We start from the raw sequence: 22,000 nt of genomic DNA, 5'->3' as shown, positions 1-22,000 counted from the left end.
CCAAAAAGGAGTGATATTATAGCAGCATGACTAACCTATCCTGATCTCTTATAAGGAGGGGTGTATGGTGATGAACCACGGACATTGGCAGCTTTCCCCTTAGATTAGTCTCCAGACAGGGTGCCCCAAAGGCCCCTATAGCAACGTCCAACCCTCTGGCAGAACAACTGTCAATTGAAACCAGGCGGGTGGAGGCTGCAAAAGAGCCAGGAGTGGACAAGGGGAATTGACTGGACTCACCTGTGATTAGAGTTAAGCCTCTTGGTGGCAGCAGGCTTTGAGGGGGCAGCTGTATCCAGTTGGGCCTCCTCATCCCCCCCGGTCTCCTGGGAGGACTCGCTGTCAACAGACTCTTCGCGGTCTTCCATCCTACTCCTGGAGGCCCGGCTAGATAACGTCTGCTCGGACTTGGAGCTTCTGTCCTCCGTCTTCTCTTTCTCAGAAGTCTCACCAGCTTTCCTTTCCCTCCTGGTGTATTTAGAGCCGACTTCCTCAGTGTTTCCGTAACGCTCCGCCAGCTCTCTCCTCCTCTCGGCTTTGTAGCGGGCGATGCGCTCAGCCTTGGTCTCCAAGGCAGAGTTCTGGATGGTGTCTACGGCATCCATTTTGTTGTGCCTCCTTTTAAGTCCTCTCGCTTCACTCAATATCTGGGGGTTTGAGGAGCCTCCTCTCCACTGGACACCAGGAGTCACAAGAGGAGTCACAAGAGTTGATCAGACGTTGATGGTTTTGCAGTTGGTCTCCCCTCGAAGGATGATGGACCACGTCATTAAAATCATCTCACTGTTGAAACAAATCAAGAAAGACAATGTTTGTATTGCAACAAGAGAAAAGGCTATGTGAGACTTCCAAACACTTAACAAAATCACCAGGATTGGGCCATTCAGATATATACAGTCTCTGCTGGGTGCAATGGGAACTGGATGTAACTGCCTGGATAAACAAGAGCCCAACCCTGCCTAGCTCAACCCCAGCTAATGAACCCCCGGTGAGAGTGAAGTCAGCCAACTCAGCTCAAAGACAATACAGGCCCCACAGCAGACTGCCGCACCGAGACTCTCACATAACCTCTCAAGGACATTTAATCCCCTCACATAGAGAAAAAGGGAGAGAGAGAGAGAGGAGAGAGAATCAGAAAAAGAGTGGGAAAACAGCCATCCAGCAGAAATTCTCAATCTACAGTTTCTCAACATTCAGTTAACTGGAGGCAAATATCCTTGCTTAATCTGGACTTGAATGGCATCCAACGCTACAAATCATTCCATGTTTACTACGGCAAGCACTGCACAGGCTTACAAAAACAGCAAAAGCCACTTGGCTTAAGAGACGTTCCACAATTACGGACGCAAATAAACTCACACCAGTAAAAATCCACACAACCAAGTGAACCATCGGCATGCCCAGAACACTATACACAAAGCACAAAAACACCCCAGGAGCTGGAGAGAAAGTCATGGGTATGTGGAGGTATGTTTATATAAGTGGGGGCAGGGACTGGGGGTTAACGTAACGCTCTGGGATCCCTACAGTAAAGGGGCAAGGGGTAATTTAGCACATCTGGGATTGCACATTCAATAGCGCTTAGTCAGGAGGGGGGGGGGGGGGGTAATAGAGAGAGGGGGAGAGTAGAGAGGCAAGGACTCTACAGGAGAGAAGAAAGAGGGGGGAAGAATGTGTGGGGGTAGGGTTGTGCAAGAGGGGAAGGGGGAGTCAGAAGAAAGTAGTTGGGATGAGAGAGGAGAAGAGAAAGTGAGAGGGGTTGCAGAAGGGAGAAGGTAGTGGATGGAAGTAGAATATTGGAAAATCGATAGTTACATATTGGGATATTATTTTTGACAATATACCGTATTGACAATATCACAATATCATTTTTGCACCCGCACCAAAACTCTAGTTTTAAATAGGGAGTCTATTTGTTCTCAGAACTTTTATTTCCAAGACTGATCAAAACTTGTTTTTTCATGGCTCTTTTGTCCCTCTGCAGCAGCATGTTCAGCAACATATTTGGAACATCGAATCACAATACATATATAGAATAATGAGTATCATGAGAATCGCAATACATATTGTATCGTCACCTAGGTACCGTGATAATATCATACCGCGAGGTCCCTGGCAATTCCTTGCACTACTAGAGTAAATTAGCTCAGTCTTGGGGGGACCATTTCTGTAATGGTGACAGGGGTTCATAAATCTCCCAATATACACCAACCACCAGCAGAGCCAAATAGTGGACCAAGAAATTACACACACCCCCTTCACTAAAAAATAAGACTGGGAAATATTACTCAACAAATCTGTGTGTGTGTGTGTGAGCAAGCATGTGTGTGTCTTCACCTTCAACTTCACCTTGACCTCACCCTCCTCCACCTATCAAACTGTTGTTGGAACAATGAGGACCACAATACCTCCACTGGAACAGCTTGAAGACATCAGCCGTACTGTGAAAATCTGCTGGATGAAAACTAAACTATTAGCTGACCTTGTGTAGGATTTGCTGCCAGGTTCTAGCTACAAAGAGACATTCACTACAACCAGCCATTCAGTGACCTACAGTGCCTTCAGAAAAGTATTGACACCCCATTACTTATTCCACATATTGTTGTGTTACGGCCTGAATTCAGAATGAATTATAGATTCTCTCACCAATCTACACACAATACCCCATAATGAAAAAGTGAAAACATGTTTTCACATGACAGAAGACCTGGAGTTTGGAAAAAGGCACGCGAAGGACTCCGAGCATAAGGCAAAAAATGTTACTCTTTGGCCTAAATGCAAAGCACTATACCTGGAGAAAACCAGGCACAGCTCATCTAACGCCATCCCTACTGTGAAGCATGGTGGTGGCAGCATGATGCTATGATGATGCTTTTCAGCAGCAGAAACAAGGAGACTAGTATTGATAGAGGGAACAATGAATGGAACCAAATACAGGCAAATCCTTGACGAGAACCTGCTTCAGAGTGCAAACGACCTTCGACCGGGGTGAAGATTTAGGTTCCAACAGGACAATGACCCCAAATATACAGCCAAAGCAACGCTGGAATGGTTTCAGAACAAGAATATGAAAGTCCTTGAGTGGCCCAGCCAAATCTAAGACTTGAATCCCATTGAAAATCTGTGGAAAGACTTGCTGTTCACTGCCGCTCCCCATCTAACTTAACAGAGCTTGAGAAACTCTGCAAGGAAGAATGGGAGAAAATTCCTAAATCCAGATGTGCAAAGCTGATCCATACACACCCAAGACGACTCAAAGCTGTAACCATCGCCTAAGACGCTTCAACAAAGTATTGACTCTGGTGTGAATACTCATTTAAAATTTGACATATTTCTATATTTAAAATGTTTAACAAATTAGCAAAAAATTCTAAAAACATGTTCTCACTGTCATTATGAGGTATTGTGTGTAGATGTGTGGGGGAAAATGCATACATTTTGATTTCATGCTGTAACAAAATGTGAAATTAGTCAAGGGGTATGAATACTTTATGAAGGCACTGTAGCATAATAAAAGCGAAATCAATTTGAAGCAGTGCACCTTCCCCTCCCTGCTCAATGTTTCATTCTAGCCTGTGATGATGTAAGGACAAGCGGAATACCTGGGGTTATTTGGCTTCATGAGTTTACAAACTTGCTCCAACTTTTGATGGAATATTCGGAAACAAAATAGGATTTTCTTGATCATGAAGAAAGCTCTACTTCAGCGGTCGCTAACCGGTCGATTACGATACAAAAATACAAACTCTGCTTACCTGGCAGACCGGGAGATTTGTGGCTAAATCGAGTGCGCTTACTGTGCATAGCTCCAATCACCGTGCCATTAGCTTCCACGACCCCAGCCACAGCAAAGTTTGGAACTAGCCTACGCGAGATTGTATAACCATGACCAGAGAGAGATGGTCAAAGAATACGGCAAATATCTGCAGTGTTTATGAGTGAGTTATTATTCAGGACTGTCAACACTGTTTTTAATTCAACACTATTGCAAAACATAAAAACACGCTTCTCCCTACTTCAACTGGCGCTGCAGCTGCAATTAATGAGTAGCCAAGTGTATTGATAGCCCTGTATTTTTATTACCATTATTAGCAGCTCGTCATGTCCATTTAAATATCAAGGAATATTTCACTTTATCTGGTCAAAGGAACCATGTGAATTTGTGCATGAGGCAGATGTGGATGAGGTACAACTTGAATTCAAAGTTCACAGTTGTCTTGAAAGCACCATGAATATCAGATGCAGGTTCCATCAATCGAGCAAAAATAAAGTATATTTGAATTTATGCTCAGCTGTGCCTCACGAGCACGACACCAACTTACCCATTTTGTTATCAAAGCTCAAGTTTGGAAATATACTATTGCCTGAGAATAATAATATTGGCAGCCCAGGCCAGGCATATAGCCAATATGCTGTGATCATGTATTAGTCCTGCTGCACAAACCTCATTCCTACAGAACTGTTTTTATTAGGTTAATGTTAAAATGTTAGTCATGATTTATTTATGTGTTTATTTATTTTTTAAATCGGAGCGGTAGATCTCCGCTTGCTTTTTGACTGCAAAAGGGATCTTGACTCAGAAAAGGTTGGTGACCACTGCTCTTCTTGGTGCTGGGCCAGTTAGAGCACTGTATTACGGAGTCTCCTTTGTTTGAGCACCAGATAAAAATCAGTTAGCCTGCTAATTCATCTCGCTTCATAACTCACTTCCCTGGGATTCTCCCTGACCGGAGTTGAGTAGATAGTCTCTGGGGTATCGAAAACTCATGCCGCCATTGACTTCTAACTCATCCAATATCAATCCCAAACATAGGCTTATAAATCTCCTAATGAAGGCAACATTTCCCTTGAGGTTTCAATGTTGATTTCGGGCCTCTGCATAGGCTGACGTAATTCAAAGTCATCCCAGAGTCCACTCTGTATTACACTCTCACTACCTATAAAAGGAGTTTTGAATAACACACTAAAGCTTGATCGTGCAGATCGAAAACAAAGAGCCTGCTTTGTTTGGAAGCCGACTTTGTTATTTCAACCGAACAAGGAGAAGAAAATCAAAGTCGTGAGTCATACTGAAGATATTATCACCCCTATTAGGGAACAGTGAACTCACCCAAAGACATGCAAAACATTTTTTTATTTTAATTACCCTTTACCTTATGGTAATTCAAAAAATAAGTTGCACCATGGCTGGAGAGCATGTAGGAACATGCAAAGCTAAAAGGCACAGAGAAGCTCCCTCAATAAGCCAGTGTCTGAGAGACACTAGTAATGTCCCTGTAAAATAACAGATGTTAGGCTGATTAAAGAAGAAAAACTCAAAATAGAACAGACTTCATCTATTTCCATGAAGTAGAAGTAATAGCTGCGCAAACCACATATCTTTGTTTTGTGGTTTTGTTGAGTGACAACAGTCAATGTGTCCGAAGAGATAAAACCCCAAAACATGGCGTTTCTATGTATTGCAAAAGAAGATAGTATTCTATTTATTTTTTATTCTAAACAACACCAGTCAATCACACCATCATTTAGGCTTGTCCAGATTGGATGTGTAAATATGGCTCTACCATGCCATGTAAACAAAGTACACATCCAGTGTTTGACAGCATGAGTGAGCTCTGACATGTCCTTGCCCCAGGGGAGAGGTTGTGGGCCTTGAGAAAAACCTCTGTCTCAACAATGGCCAAGTGAGTCATATCCTCTTTCATAAAAGCACAATTAAATGGCAGCATTGTATTCATCATTAGCTAGGCAACTCTCCAAAACCCTCGGTCTTGTGGGGTGTCGGGTGATGAGGGGGCACTGGTTTTAAGTGGGTTCAAAAGGGCAGATTTCCCCTCACATTGAAACTTCAATCCATGATCATGATAATGTTTTCTTTTCTTTTCCCCGAGCTAGCATGCAGCTTTCCCCATCACTCGCAAATCTCAGCAGTTATAAGAGTCCACCTTTTTGACCTTGTGGGAGATCTGTCGACATGCGCTTGAGCAGGGTGTTGATCCTGGTTGCTTCTGTGTGTCGCTCTGTATGGGAGTCTGTTAGATGAGTAATGTGATGTAGTTGTTGAGTTGCTTCACTGCAAGTATATTGTACGCTTTAAACATTCAATAAAACATGTATTATTATTATTATTTATTTTTTTAAAGAGTCCATCCACTTATGGAGCCCGTATGCCAAATGGGGGTAGACACTACTACAGCCCAGTGGATTAAAGACCCTTAACTCTGAGGGAAGACACTTTCCCCATGATCTTTTACGATGACATCCCATCCTAAAGTTAATCTACGGTCGCCTTAGCCTTTTGACCTGTAACAAATCCAACAGGTCAGATGATTCACATAGGGAAACAAAATGGAGTTGAGAACTCAATAGCCTGTGCTCTAAATAGGCTTTAAAATCAGAGTAATTGAAAATACAGTTCTTGGTCACATACACATGGTTAGCAGATGCTAATGCGATTGTAGCGAAATGCTTGTGCTTCTAGTTCCAACAGTGCAGCAATATCTAACAAGTAATCTAACAATTCCCCAACAACTACCTAATACACACAAATCTAAAGGGGTGAATGAGAATATGTACATGAGTATATGGCTGAGTGATGGCCAAGCGGCATATGCAAGGTGCAGTAGATGGTATAAAATACAGTATGTACATGTGATATGAGTAATGTAAGATATGTAAACATTATTAAAGTGGCATTGTTTAAAGTGACTAGTGATCCATTTATTAAAGTGTCCAGCGATTGGGTCTCAGTGTAGGCAGCAGCCTCACTGAGTTAGTGATGGCTATTTAACAGTCCGATGACCTTGAGATAGAAGCTGTTTTTTAATTTCTCGGTCCCAGCTTTGATGCACCTGTACTGACCTCGCCTTCTGGATGATAGCGGGTTGAACAGGCAGTGGCTCGGCTGGTTGTTGTCCTTGATGATCTTTTTGGCCTTCCTGTGACATCGGGGGCTGTAGGTGTCATGGAGGGCAGGTAGTTTGCCCTCAGTGATGCGTTGTGCAGACCGCAACACCCTTTGGAGAGCCGTGCGGTTGAAGAGGTGCTGTTGCACACCTTCACCACACTGTCTGTGTGGGTGTACCATTTCAGTTTTTCTGTGATGTGTACGCCGAGGAACTTAAAACCTCCCACCTTCTCCACTGCTGTCCCTTCAATGTGGATGGGGGGGGGGGGGGGTGCTCCCTCTGCTGTTTCCTGAAGTCCACGATCATCTCCATTGTTTTGTTGACGATGAGTGAGAGGTTGTTTTCCTGACACCACACTCCGAGAGCCCTCACCTCCTCCCTGTAGGCTGTCTTGTTGTTGTTGTTGGTAATCAAACCCACTACTGTTGTGTCATCTGCAAACTTGATGATTGAGTTGGAAGCGTGCATGGCCACCCAGTCGGGGGGGGGGGGGGGGCAGGGAGTACAGTAGAGGGCTGAGCACACACCCTTGTGGGGCCCCAGTGTGTAGGATCAGCAAAGTAGAGAAGTTGTTTCTGACCTTCACCACCTGGGGGCAGCCCATCAGAAAGTCAAGGACCCAGTTGCATAGGGAGGGGTTGAAACCCAGGGCCTCCAGCTTGATGGGTACTATGGTGTTGAATGCTGAGCTGTTGTCAATGAACAGCATTCTTAAATAGGTATTATTTTTGTCCAGATGGGTTAGGGCAGTGTGCAGTGTGATGGCGATTGCTTCATCTGTGGACCTGTTGGGGCGGAATGAAAACTGAAGTGGGTCTAGGGTGGCAGTGATATGATCCTTGACTAGCCTCTCAAAGCACTTTATGATGACAGAGGTAGTCATTTAGTTCAGTTATCTTTTGCCTTCTTGGATACAGGAACAATGGTAGCCATCTAGAAGCATGTGGGGACAACAGACTAGGAGTGATAGGGAGTGATTAAATATGTCTGTAAACACACCAGCGAGCTGTACATGCTCTGAGGACGCGGCTAGGGATGCAGTCTGGGCCAGCAGCTTTGCGAGGGTTAACAAGTTTAAATGTTCTACTTTTGTAGTCCGTGATTTCCTGTAGACCCTGCCACATACGTCTCATGTATGAGCCGATGAATTGCGACTCCACCTTGTCCCTGTACCGGCATTTCGCTTGTTTGATTGCCTTGCGGAGTGAATAATTACACTGTTTATATACAGCCATATATCCAAACCTCTTTCTATGGTTAAATGCGGTGGATCGCGCTTTCAGTTTTACGCAAAATACCACCATCCATCCACGGTTTCTGATTAGGGTAGGTTTTAAATGGTCACAGTGCATTTAACGTCTACAATGCATTTATTTATACAACGCACTCACCGAGTCAGCATATAGGTCAATATTGTCCTCTGAGGCTGATCTGAACATATTCCAGTCTGTGTGATCAAAACTTGAACGTACATGAGGTTCAAATAAAGTGCAGTCAATCAGTGGTGTAAAGTACTTATGTAATACTTTCAAGTATTTTTACTTAAGTCGTTTTTTTGGATACCTGTACTTTATATTTTTGACAACTTTTACTTTACCACATTCCTTAAAAAAATATGTTTCAGTACTTTTTACTCCATACATTTCCCTGACACCCAAAAGTACTCGATACATTTTGAATACTAGCAGGACAGTAAAATAATTCACACACTTATCAATAAAACATCCCTGGTCATCCCAACTGCCTCTGATCTGGCACTCACCAAACACATGCTTCGTTTGGAAATTATGTCTGAATGTTGGAGCATGCCACTAGCTATCCGTAAATAAATTTAAAAAACAAGAAAATGGTGATGTCTGCTTTGCTTATTATAAGGAATTTGAAATGAATTATACTTTTGATACTTTTGATACTATATTTTATCAATAACATTTACTTTTGATACGAATGTACATTTCAAACCAAATACTTTTAGACTTTTACACAAGTAGGATTTTACTGAGTGACTCACTTTTACTTATGTCATTTATATTAACGTATCTTTACTTTTAGTAGTACGACAATTGGGTACTTTTTAAGGACCATAGCAGTGTGCAAAGTTAAGAGGGGGGGGGTTTGGCCAATGGTGCGGTTTTAGAGGCTATCCTCTTTGCTGGAGACATTTGATTGTTTTAAAGCTGGTTTCCTGCAATTCTACACATTTTGCTATGGCTTATGCCTTATTCTTATGCCATCTCAGTGACTCAAACATTTTAACAAAATAGGGACCTCATGGGGGGGGGGGGGGGGGCAGCTATGATTTAGTAGCGGCGATGATTTAGCAACTATGCTATTCATGATAATCACAGCTGGTTTACGGATTACAACAGCTGAGTGTTGTAAGAAATTTCTCACCAGCTACTCATGCAACAGCACCATTTCATACAACAAGAACTGTAGAAGGGAGGGGGGTCACAACACGACAGGATCCCATTTCCTAGTCCACCTCACAGCTCACTGGTGTCAATATCTAAATGTGTGAAGAACGGGCCATCTTTGGAAAAACATACCACACATGGGACCTTGGAGGTTAGCTGCATTTATGAACAAGTTCATGTGTTCATTCTTTATAGTCTGGGACAAGGCCCAGGCATAAAAGCTGCCTCTGGGGCCAAACCACTGACCTGTAGTCCATCAGTCTTCAGATTCTTTAGGAACTCGCATGTCCACACAAGAACATGGGGCAGGAATGCAGCCACCACCCTTGGATCAATTTGGGAGCAAGGGAAAAACTGCTTTGGCTGCATGCATTTCTGACAGTATGCATGTGATAGTCACACTCTTGAAATTAGTTCAAAGGAATGTCAAAACTGGGATATCTCTTCAAAAAGGCACAATTCTGGTTGTACACAAGCTCTTGTCAGTTAATCTATCAAATGATTATCAGTTAGTTGCACTACCCCTTTAAAATCTACCACAGAAACCACAGCTACTGCAAGACATCAGTCTCTAAATGACAGGAATAGCAGCACCAATGTTATGAACACTGGCCCTAAATGCTGATTCACTTTAAGTGTCTGGTAACACCTTTTTAACAAGACACTCAATTACCATGTTAGGCTTATGACCAAGTGCAGTTCATAACAAAAACACTCAATTGACAATTAATTGGTTTAAAGTGAAGCAAATGCACTAACATGTAAGTAAACACTTTTGTTTAAAACAGATGCAAAGCCCAATGCTTTGGAAAGTCTGGAATATCTGTTGAGTGAAAATGCTTTGCAGTTATAAAACTGAGGAAGAGCTCCTAAGCTTAGTAGTTATAGCCTAATAGTGTCCAATCATGTCTTGAGCCATATTCATTCCATGTAATTTCAGCAGGCCAAGCCATGACACCCACCACCCACAATCATTTCAGTGGTTAGAAACATAAGATTGGCATTCCTGAAACATTTTGTTGAAATGTAATTTGATGTAGGAGAGAGCAGCAGTAACTGCGGCATCTGGTACTTTCGGACTAAATGTATGGTAAATAATGTGTGGCTTCAATGACAAATTTCTCTGAACCGGGGAAGACTGCATAGTATGAAGAAGCAATACTCCAAACTGCATATTCCTACTACTTGTCAGACAGAGAACTGATACTGTATACTGGTTGTTGGGGTGGGATTGGCATAGGGTGTGGGGAGTATGTGGGTGGCTTTTGGCCATGTTATTGGATTACTCATGTCTTACTCATTGGTAGGAAGACATTTGGTCCAAAACGAATGTTGTATACTATATTTCTTGAATATATGATCTGAATCCTATAAATTAGGCAAGGTCAAATTGGGTGCAATCATATTTGGGGACCTTATTCGATTTTTCTTATTCAATTCAGTCTGGTATGAGAACGGTAGCCCTATCTGCAAAAGCAGGGTGTTTGCGGGAAGCTGAGTATCTTGGATATTGATCTGTGACTTAAAATCTTTGGTGTGACTTACTACCATATGGGCATACTAATGTATAAGGGCAGGCCGAGCTGATGACCTCATTTCAAGATGGCTGCTCCATACATTAAGGTTAGCGTTGTGAACCATTAACGAAATAAACAGGGAATATGTCGAAACACACCGAAAGACGGGACTCCACAGATCATGAGAATGTCTTAATTGTCTGCCTGTGACCTACCATTATTGATCACCAGCCCCGAGAGTCAAAATGTTTATTTTACACAACGTTTTCAGCAAACATCTTACAAGGTAAGCTTCGATTTGGTCTGTATTTGAGCTATAGCTACATGGGAGGGCTGGGGGATTACATGAATCCTTACGTTGGTAGGAACACATCTAGCCTATTGCCAATGTTATTTGATGATGTGTCATTTAAATGGCAACATTGAATACCCACTGAGTCTTCGTCGACCTGGCCAAGGCTTTTGACTCTGTCAATCACTGTATTCTTATCGGCAGACTCAACAGCCTTGGTTTCTCAAATGACTGCCTCGCCTGGTTCACCAACTACATCTCAGAAAGAGTTCAGTGTGTCAAATCGGAGGGCCTGTTGTCCGGACCTCTGGCAGTCTCTATGGGGGTACCACAGGGTTCAATTCTCAGGCCTACTCTTTTCTCAATACATATCAACGATGTAGCTCTTGTGGCGGGTGATTCCCTGATCCACCTCTATGCAGACGTCACCATTCTGTATACATCTGGCCCTTCTTTGGAAACTGTTAAACCTCTAAATGAGCTTCAATGCCATACAACACGTCTTCCGTGGCCTCTTAAACGCTAGTAAAACTAAATGCATGATTTTCAACCGTTCGCTGCCCGCACCCGCCCGCCCGACTAGCATCACTACTCTGGACAGTTCTGACTTAGAATATGTGGACAACTACAAATAACTAGGTGTCTGGTTAGACTGGAAACTCTCCTTCCAGACTCATATTAAACATCTCCAATCCAAAATCAAATCTAGAATCAGCTTCCTATTTCGCAACAAAGCCTCCTTCACTCATGCCGCCAAACATACCCTTGTAAAACTGACTATCCTACAGATCCTCGACTTCGGCACTGTCATTTACAAAATAGCCTCCAACACTCTACTCAGAAAATTTGATTGCAGTCTATCACAGTGCCATCCACCGTTTTGTCACCAAAGCCCCATATACCACCCACCACTGCGACCTGTATGCTCTTGTCGGCTGGCCCTCGCTACATATTAGTCGACAGACCCACTGGCTCCAGGTCATCTATAAGTCTTTGCTAGGTAAAGCTCTGCCTTATCTCAGCTCACGATAACAACACTCACCTGTAGCACGCACTCCAGCAGGTATATCTCACTGGTTATCCTCAAAGCCAACACCTCCTTTGGCTGCCTTTCCTTCCAGTTCTCTGCTATGACTGGAATGAATTGCAAAAATCAAGACTTATATTTCCCTCACTAACTTTAAACATCAGCTATCAGAGCAGCTAACCGATCGCTGCAGCTGTACATAGCCCATCTGTAAATAGCCCATTCAATCTACCTACCTCATCCCCATATTGTTTTTATTTACTTCTTCTGCACACCAGTATTTCTACTTACACATCCTCCTCTGCACCTCTATCACTCCAGTGTTAATTTGCTAAATTGTAATTACTTCGCTACTATGGCCTATTTATTTCCCTTACATCCTCATGCTTTACGCGCTTTAGGCATCCATTACACAGGGGATTGGCTACTATGTCACCTTGACAGTTTTGTAGCCAATGAGATAACCTTTCCAGGGATAAACAGTTGATCTGGGTGGGACAAAACAACGCCTAGAACCTTTAATGTGTAATGCAAACTATTGCTACCTGGCTCAGAGACGAGATGCACAGAGCAGGCTACATTACATCGTAAACAAATTTCATCGCTTTGTCATAAAAGATGGCTTCTTATTGGGGAGAAAAAGTTAAACTAAGAATATCAAAACAGGAAGCTAAAAAGGCAGCAGCTATGAATAAATATACCAACATAGAACCTTTGAATAAAATACTGGTCGGACTCGGATGAGGGGAGTAATTTGGACAATGAGTGTGTCGTCTCGGCCGACGAAGATTGCTTTCTAGAAGGATTGGAACCACTTTTAGACCTGTAAGTAAATTATTTTCATGAATTTACTGTATGTATTTCGTGTTTAACAATTTGTCTGCTTTTTGTGCTTTGGATTTAGTTTACATAGGCCTATGTAACAAGTAATTTCAAAGTAATTATTTTCTATGTTTCATATTAGTTCACGGTTTGCTGTTCTAAGTTTTATCCTAGTAACTTTGGAGAGGCCACTAAACTCTCATGGCCATTGTTTACTCTATTGTGTTACTGTTTTGATTGAGAGTGTGTGCTTCACACCTATGTGAGTCACTGTACAGATAGGGTTTAGACTTGGTATTTTTACTTTACAGTAATGTCGTTTTGTAAATTTAGTCAACTGTAATTCCGTGTGTCTTACAGAGGATATGCCCCAGGACTACCTGACATGATGACTCCTTGCTGTCCCCAGTCCACCTGGCCATGCTGCTGTTCCAGTTTCAACTGACCTGAGCCCTAGGACCATGCCCCAGGACTACCTGACATGATGACTCCTTGCTGTCCCCAGTCTACCTGGCCATGCTGCTGCTCCAGTTTCAACTTCCACCTGACTGTGCTGCTGCTCTAGTTTCAACTGTTCTGCCTTATTATTATTCGACCATGCTGGTCATTTATGAACATTGAACATCTTGACCATGTTCTGTTATAATCTCCACCCGGCACAGCCAGAAGAGGACTGGCCACCCCACATAGCCTGGTTCCTCTCTAGGTTTCTTCCTAGGTATTGGCCTTTCTAGGGAGTTTTTCCTAGCCACCGTGCTTCTCCACCTGCATTGCTTGCTGTTTGGGGTTTTAGGCTGGGTTTCTGTACAGCACTTTGAGATATCAGCTGATGTACGAAGGGCTATATAAATAAATTTGATTTGATTTGATTTGATTTGGATGACGACATTCGGGAGCCACTCCTCCCCAGCAAGTGCCCCCGCCGGTCAAGGTCTTCACCCCCAACTGCTATGTCAATCATCCCATCGGATGGTTCTACATCCACTTTTGATAGACATCTTGAAAAAGAAAATAGGGGCTTGTGGCACCATTTGTCCTAAGAAAATCTGTTTCCCCAAGACCAAGGTAAAGGTCATGACAAAGACAACGGAGAGGGGGACCATACATTGGATCAGGACTAACAAGCTGCTTTTTGTGAAATGGAAGGACACTAGGGAAGTAACCATGCTCACCATACAGCATAAGGCATTCAACAAACATGTCTCAAGGAGGGTGAAAAAGGAAGAATGTCACCATTCCTGTGAAGGACTACAATGCCAGCATGGGGGGTGTCGACCTGGTAATAGCCTCCACAAGACCAGGAAGTTTGTGGACAATGCTACAGTAAATGTTTTCATTCTCCACAAGCAGATGGCCAAAGCAATAAGGTTGGCCTTCCGAGAGCAGCTGGTTTTTGGAAATGATTGAATTGGGGGCTCAAAGCAACCTTGCAACCACTACAACCCCCCCCCCCCCCCTCCACATTCAAGGTGAGTGCCACTATCCAACACACATGCCAAAAGGAACAACTGCAAGCATTGCACAAAACACAGGTTGAGGGTGGGGGAGTTAAATGCCAGATCTTTTGTCCGAAATGCCAGTTCGCTTTTCCGTTTCCTGGCAGAGAGGGACTGCTTCAAAAGACTGCACTTCACTGTAGCTTGTGCATGTCGTGATAATCTAATCATCTGCACCTGAGATGTAAAGTGAACACCATTGGTAAATAGTTCTGTTAATTTCTATTTTTTGTGTAAACAAAAATTAGTGTGTAAACAAGTTGGTGCATGATACATTTTTATAATTCTGTATGTATATCTGTTGCTTTAATAATGTTTTTGTAAACAGTTAATTTGCATGTGGGACGAATAGATTGGATATGCCTTGGCTAAACGTTCCAAGCACTTTGAAGAAGAAGTTGAGAAAACACTTGGATATCCCCTGTATGTCCCGACACCACCACAAGAAATTTAGTTTTATAGTTCACAATCATTTTTAGGCACATCCACTGTGCAAAACAATGACCACGTTCGGGAAACTTTGGAGAGGTTGAAATTACACTTAAAATGTACCCTGGATACTCCATAACACCCATGTTTGAGTGAGACTGATAAAAATTGTTTTCATACTGAACAAATTCCATTTAGGGATTGCAAATATGTAATAGTACTGGAATTATCAAATTTACAGACATGCCAATTTGGAGAGGTTTAGTGACACTTGGAAATGTCCCTGATAACTTACTAAAACATCTGCTCATTTCTAGTTGTTAGGTCTATCAATTCCATTTTTCTGATGTCGTTCGCATGTTGTGGAAGCCATCTGATGCGTTTCCAGGTCTGGGCATCAATAACTCACTTATAACTTGTCAATGAAAGATGACTTTCAAAATAAATCCAAAATGGGTATTTTGTGTGTGCTTGGTCTTATGTATTCTGAACTACGTAACTTCTATCTACGTCATCTTCTAACAATCGGAGATGGTGGGTGTCGAAAATGTCTTTCATGTGCTTTTTTGAAGTGGAACGACCCCATAGAGACATTCAAGCATCAGCTTCCTTCCCTTTTGCACCCTGGGAAGAGCCAGTTAAACAAATTGCCAGCTCCTGACATTCACATTCTTCCTGAGGGAGGAGGGTGGAAACTTTTGTCCACAGTGAGAAAACCAGGTGCCAGTGTTCAGCTGCTGAAGACAGCAAGCAAACAGGCAAGGCCAGTAGTCTCCGTTATAAAAGTCTCTCACTCGTGGCAAGTCAAAGCGATTTGCCATCAAGTGCAAGCACCCACGGAGAGGAGAATAAAATGAGTGAGAGAAATAGGGTATGCCACTGAGATATTACAGTATCTTAGGAAAAATATAGCCTTACCTTTTCCTGTAGGCTACACTATGCCTCTAGTTGAAAATAATGTTTTTAAGAAAAGGGTGCTAAGACCGGTAGACGCACATCTCCGGACAGCAGCAAAAGTGGGTGAGTTTCCTGTCCCGTTTCTAGCAGTGTGCGATTCCAGACGGGTCATGTGACCAGGCAGCGAGGAGACGAAGCTCAGTATGGGTCATCAGCCCGTAATCCAATAACGCTATCTGACATCTACATGTGCTAAGCAGCAGCTTAGGCCAAAACTATTTAACCAACCACAGGCGAAAAACGCCATTGGGGCGGGGCCATGGTGCCATGCATTTCCACCCCATACCGTAATAGACCGCATACTGGAAAACCAATGTGTTTCCCATTACAAAGCCATAGAGGCTGATGCTCATCGTATGGCAGTTTAAGGGCCCAGAGTGCCATCATCTGCAAAACGAGGGCTTAATTACAATTGCAGAGACTTTTAACACTAGTATCCACTCCTCCAAGACGTTATTCTGCTAATAAAGAGCTTTAAAAGGGAACGCTGACAGCTTGGGCGGGTTTTGCATGGCAGGCCCCTTTATTGATGTGACTCATCCCTTCCTTGTGCTTTAGTTGGTGGGAATAGAGAGGGGAAGGGGGGGGGGGGGGGGGGGGGGCTGGGGAAGGGGGCAGATTTTCTGTTTTGTGAGGCATGAGTCACCAGGGTGCCAAGAGGCCCTTGTCTGGTGATACTGGGGTGAGGAGGTTGAAAGGGGAGCGCAGGACGGGGTAAAAACAAGGTCTGAGGCAAATCCGTCAAACACAGACACACACACACTCCTCCCCAGCCAGATCCCTTTAACCCACACAGTCCCACTGACTGTAACCAGCCACCCACTGTCTGCTGTTGACATAACAACCAAGCCTAGTCATGCCCCTCATCTCCATTTTGCCTTTATAACTGTAAAGTTATGTATTTTTGAACTGACTGGGTTCTGTTTTATTTACTGATACAGTGAAAGCTTGTAGCTACGCTGAAAAAGTGGGTTGCTTCCTTTAATTCCTCAGGAGTGCCTTTGAGAGACAATGGCTATTGTTTCCCAAATACACACTGTGGTAATGTGGTTTACACACAACACCACCCAATGGAAAAGCAATTATATTCCTCGATTTGTGCTCTGGTTTCTTAGTGATCCCCTTTGTCCCAGTCTTCCGGCTTTCTGTTTGCCTTAGTCAAACGTGAAGGAAATGAATTGAAAACACAAAAAGATGGACCAATATCTGCACAGCAGCACATATACACTGTGCTGTAGACAAGGGTAGAAAGTACCACACAGAAGTACGCAATACAGTCCATTACGACACACACAGACGTCCTGCTGGCCTACAGATCCTTCAGAAAGTATTCATTACACTTTGTGTTACAACCTGCATTCAAAACGTATTAAATATATATTTTTACTCACCAATCTACACACAATATCCCATAATGACAAAGTGAAGACATGTTTTAGGAATGTTTCCAAATGTATTGAAAATGAAATACAGAAATCTAATTAACAAAAGTATTCACACAACTGAGTCAATACTTTGTAGAAGCACACAGCAATTACAGCTGTGAGTCTTTCTGGGTAAGGTCTCTAAGAGCATCCCAAACCTGGATTGTGCAACATTGTCCCATTATTCTATTCAAAATCCTTCAAGCTCTGTCAAATTGGTTGTTGATCATTGCTCGACAACCATTTTCAGGTCTTTAAGTCAAAACTGTAACTCAGCTAATCAGGACCCCTCGCGGTCTTCTTGGTAACCAACTTGTGTAGATTTGGCCTTGGTTTTAGATTATTGTCCTGCTGAAAAGGTGACATCTCCAAGTGTCTGGTGGAAAGCAGACAACCAGGGTTTCCTCTAGAAATTTTGTCTTTTCTTATGGAGTGACTACAATGTTGCTGACCCAATCCTCAGTTTTCTCCTATCATAGCAATTAAACTTGTTTTACATCCACCACTGGCCTTACGGTGAAATCCCTGAGGGGTTTCCTCCCGCTCTGGCAACGGCATTAGGACACCTGTATTGTTGCAGTGACTGGGTGTATTGATACACCAACCAAAGTGTAATTAGTAACTTCACCATGCTCCAACGGATATTCAACGTCTGCTTTACCAATAGGGGCCCCTACTTTAAGAGAACACGCATTTGAAAAACTCCTTGGTCTTTGTGGTTGAATCTGTGTTTGAAATTCACTGCTCAACTGAGGGGCCTTACAGATAATTGTGGAGTACAGAGATGAGGTAGTCATTCAAATCATGTTAAAACAGTAGTGCAACTTATGCTACTTGTTACGCAGATTTTTTATCCTGAACTTATTTGCCATAATATATGGGGTTATTTTTTAGTTGTAAAAATGTCTAAAAACATAATTCCATTGGCATTATGGGGTATTGGGTGAAGGCCAGTGACAAAAACAAAATTTTATACATTTTAAATGAAGGCTGTAACACAACAAAATGTGGAACAAGTCCAGGGTTATGAATACTTTCTGAAGCCACTGCATTATCATCAGAGAGGAAGGGTGGTGTGTTTTTGTGTCCATTATCAGACTGGCAGATCAGGAATTCCCCGTAACCGGCGCTCAGACAAACTCCTACCATGCGTGGCGTGCCCAGCTGGACTGCTCTCAAAGAGCTACTGCAGCCAGAGTAGACACACAGGAAGTCCTTATGAGAGCAATGTAGTAACTTACTACCACATGTCCGCACCCTTCATCAAATAAACACCCTTTGTAAAAAAAATAAAAATTGCACTGGGTTACCTTGGCTTGAGTAGCCTTCAATGACTTCTATAAACCCTGGATTGCTGATGCTGTGTACTGGCAAATGACAGGCTTTGAAACCACCGGTCAGCCATATTGGCACTCCCCAGAAAGAGCAGTCCTCCCTAATAGTGAAAGGAATTCTACAGTATTTCAATTAGATATTAAAAGGACAAAATTACATGTATTTAACAAAATTTGTTGTAGTGGAGACAGTAGCATTAGAACTTTCAAAAAAGTATACATTAAGGAAAATATCTTAATATAATTAAGTTCAGCTCACATATTAAAACAAATATGCTTTAGGGTGTTTAATATAATAGTGGCAAAAACAAATGTAGACATGATTAATAAAATGTATTTCTATAGCTTCCAAAATATGTATATTTTTTTACAATGGTGGGGGGGGGGGGGGGGGGGGGGGGGGCTGCATTGCATTTTGGAAAAACTGACCGACTAAATTGGAAAGGTGGTTACTCTAGGATATAAAAAAAAAAAGGTTAGATATAGGCGAATGTCACTTATCAGCCTCAGTCTGGCCTACTGTAGAGGACAAAGACATCCAGACAGAGATGGAGAGAGAGGAAAGGAAGGAAGAAAGGAGGCAGATAGTGAGGGGGGGGGGGGGGGGGGCACAGCGAGGTGGAATGATTCATCCAGCCTATCCAACTCATGGGGTCTCGGGGCATCCACCAGACACCATCTGGACTGCTGGAATTCTAACGAGGGGTCGCCGTTAGGGGGTCTGCTGTACAGGCAGAGGGGGATGGGTCAGCAAATCCCAGAGATACAGTACATCAGATTTGAACCCTTCTGGACAACACAACAAAATCAGCTAGCCTACTTTGTACTTGATAGCCTACTTTGCAGTGGATGGGTTAGGGCCCAGAGATACAGTCGAACAAACTGAACCTTTATGGGACCAGGCCTAACAGTTGACTTTTATAAAAATCAACCACAGCTCAACTACATGCTAAAGGAAGGAATTACCAGATGTGGGATTAACAGTTAATTCCCATTGAAACACAACAAAATCACATAGCCTACTTGCTAAATATGAACTATGTAGAAACTGGAAACATACGTAGGCTGATGCAGGAGTTTCTCTTGTAATGTGAGATTTCCTGAATGGAAATAAAAGGGTCTATCATTTGCATCGCCACCAGAGCTACGTCAGAGTTTGTGCCCTCTTATGAAAAGTTTGATGATGATCATCGGTTGGCTGGATAATGACCCAAGTATGAATGAGAGGCCAATTAGATGAAGTGGACATTCTGTCCATTCGACTACAATGTTTTTCAAGTGTCATGTATGGACTGCAGTACTTCAACAGAGAACAATCCAGAGACCCAAACAAGGCTTTTACTATGACTCCATATGCAGTCAGACATTAGTCTTAGTGTCGCTTGTTGTATCGGAAATGCTGTCCAGATATATACACTTCAAATCATAGTTGGACTGATTGTCAACATATGTTCAATGTCACTGTCATCAATTACTGAATTCACACACTTCACATAGAACTAAATCACAGGCCAAATTAGCTTATCTTCTTTTTGAGAGTGGCCGCTTTACAAACTACTAGCGAGATTTACAAATATGTCTTAGAGGAGATTAGCCTCCTGGCTAACCCAAGCACCCTTCCCCTGGGAGTTCCTATTGCTCATATTGTCACATCCCCTCCACTCACTGTAAATATTTACAGAGTGAAACTGCCTGCCGAGATGGCCATTATGCCCCCCCTTGACTGCTGAGGAAAAAGGATGGGTCGGGGGATTTGTTTAAAAAGGTTGCAGTTTGGCCATTTTTTATTTATTTTAATTTTGCAGTTGAACAATATACAATGTATTCCTATGTAATATATCAAGGCATTTAAATTAGGCTTTGGGCTCATTTAAGCCCCTCACAATCCAGGAAATGATCTTTAAATGACCAGTTGCATATGATTTCTCAAACGTTCTCAAAGTGCCTACTGACTACTGAATATCCAGTGGGCACTTGTTTCTGAACTATCAAGAAATGCAGGCTTAATCAGGGTTATTGATTTTGACTGTTCCTGTACAGTCAAGTACAAGTGTCGTTCGGAATAAAAAAATATTCTGATCTTCCTGTGGCCCATCCACAACTTTAAACGTATTGCATGTACAATATAGTATGCATTTATAACATGCAGTGCATTCGGAAAGTTCTCAGACCCCTTGACTTTTACATTTTATCATCATTCTAAAATGGATACAATAAATTTTTTCCCTTCAATCTACACACAATACCCCATAACAACAAAGCAAAAACAGGTCTTTAGAAAATGTGCAAATTTATTATAAATCTTTTTTTTAAGGAAATATCACTTTTTCTCCTGAGCGCTCAGGACCTCCGCTCCCCAGTCTAAGGTTTGCCTTCGAACATGACGACGACCATAAGCACACAGCCAAGACATAGTAGTCTCAATGTCCTTGAGTGGCCCAGCCAAAGCCTGGACTTGAACCCCATCGAACATCTCTAGAGACCTGAAAAAAGCTGTGCAGCGACGTTCCCCATTCAACCTGACAGATCTTGAGAGGATCTGCAGAGAATAATGGGAGAAACTCCCCAAATATATGTGTGCCAAGCTTGTAGCATCATACCCAAGAAGAGTAGACCGTAATCGCTGCCAAAGGTGACTGCAGGAATGTCCACCAGTTGTTGCCAGAGAATTGAATGTTAATTTCTCTACCACAAGCCGCCTCCAATGCCGTTTTAGAGTATTTGGCAATACGTCCAACCGGCCTCAAACACAGACCATGTGTAACCACTCCAGGACCGTCACATTCGGCTTCTTCACCTGCGGGATCGTGACCCAGACAGTTGATGATACGGAGTAGTATATCGGTCTGTAATAAAGCCTGATTGACTGGGCCTGGCTCCCCAGTGGGTGGGACTAGGTCACAAGTAGAAGGGCCTACATCCTCCCAGGCACACTCACGGCTGCGCCCTTGCCCAGTTATGTGAAATCCATAGATTAGGGCCTAATGAATTTATTCCAATTAACTGTTCCTTACATTAACTTTAACTCAGTAAAATCTTTGAAATTGTTGCATGTTGCGCTTATATTTTTGTTCAGTATATAGTTACTAGCTATTCATCCTTGACGTCATACTTGCATTAAGTGCAATACATCACTGCGTCATCTGCATTAATGTAGGTACACTAATGGCCCTTGAGCCTGATGGCAATGGACCAAAGCCAGCCAATGTTTATGTCAGGTGTCATTTGGGTTGCACATTTTGGGGAATATTCAGAGGTGAAAATTTTGTGGAAATGTATTTAAATTACTGGAAATATACACAAATTAATATTAATACCATAAAAATGTAGATGTTTTTTGCATTGGATATGTACAATATCATATGGAGACAGAACAA

At 42.6% G+C, this 22,000-nt stretch overlaps 1 protein-coding gene across 4 annotated transcripts in view; it reads right to left on the bottom strand.

The window, feature by feature from the left end:
• The window catches only part of svild (supervillin d), a 112,914-nt gene that overhangs the window by 80,202 nt on the left and 10,712 nt on the right, over positions 1-22,000 (bottom strand). For 3 of the 4 annotated variants that reach the window (XM_020453836.2, XM_020453841.2, XM_020453837.2), the window contains exon 2: positions 241-783. In XM_020453836.2, coding sequence (XP_020309425.1) covers positions 241-605 — 365 coding nt within the window. In that variant the 5' untranslated portion in view covers positions 606-783. Of the gene's footprint in view, positions 1-240; positions 784-15,826; positions 16,002-22,000 lie in introns of those variants that run through there. The other variant, XM_020453838.2, reaches the window with a different exon arrangement.

The sequence above is a fragment of the Oncorhynchus kisutch genome, linkage group LG20 (genome assembly GCF_002021735.2).
Source record: "Oncorhynchus kisutch isolate 150728-3 linkage group LG20, Okis_V2, whole genome shotgun sequence".
In the NCBI taxonomy this organism is placed as follows: domain Eukaryota; kingdom Metazoa; phylum Chordata; class Actinopteri; order Salmoniformes; family Salmonidae; genus Oncorhynchus; species Oncorhynchus kisutch.
Note: the sequence above shows the minus strand (reverse complement) of the source record. Positions and strands in the feature narration are given on the sequence as shown.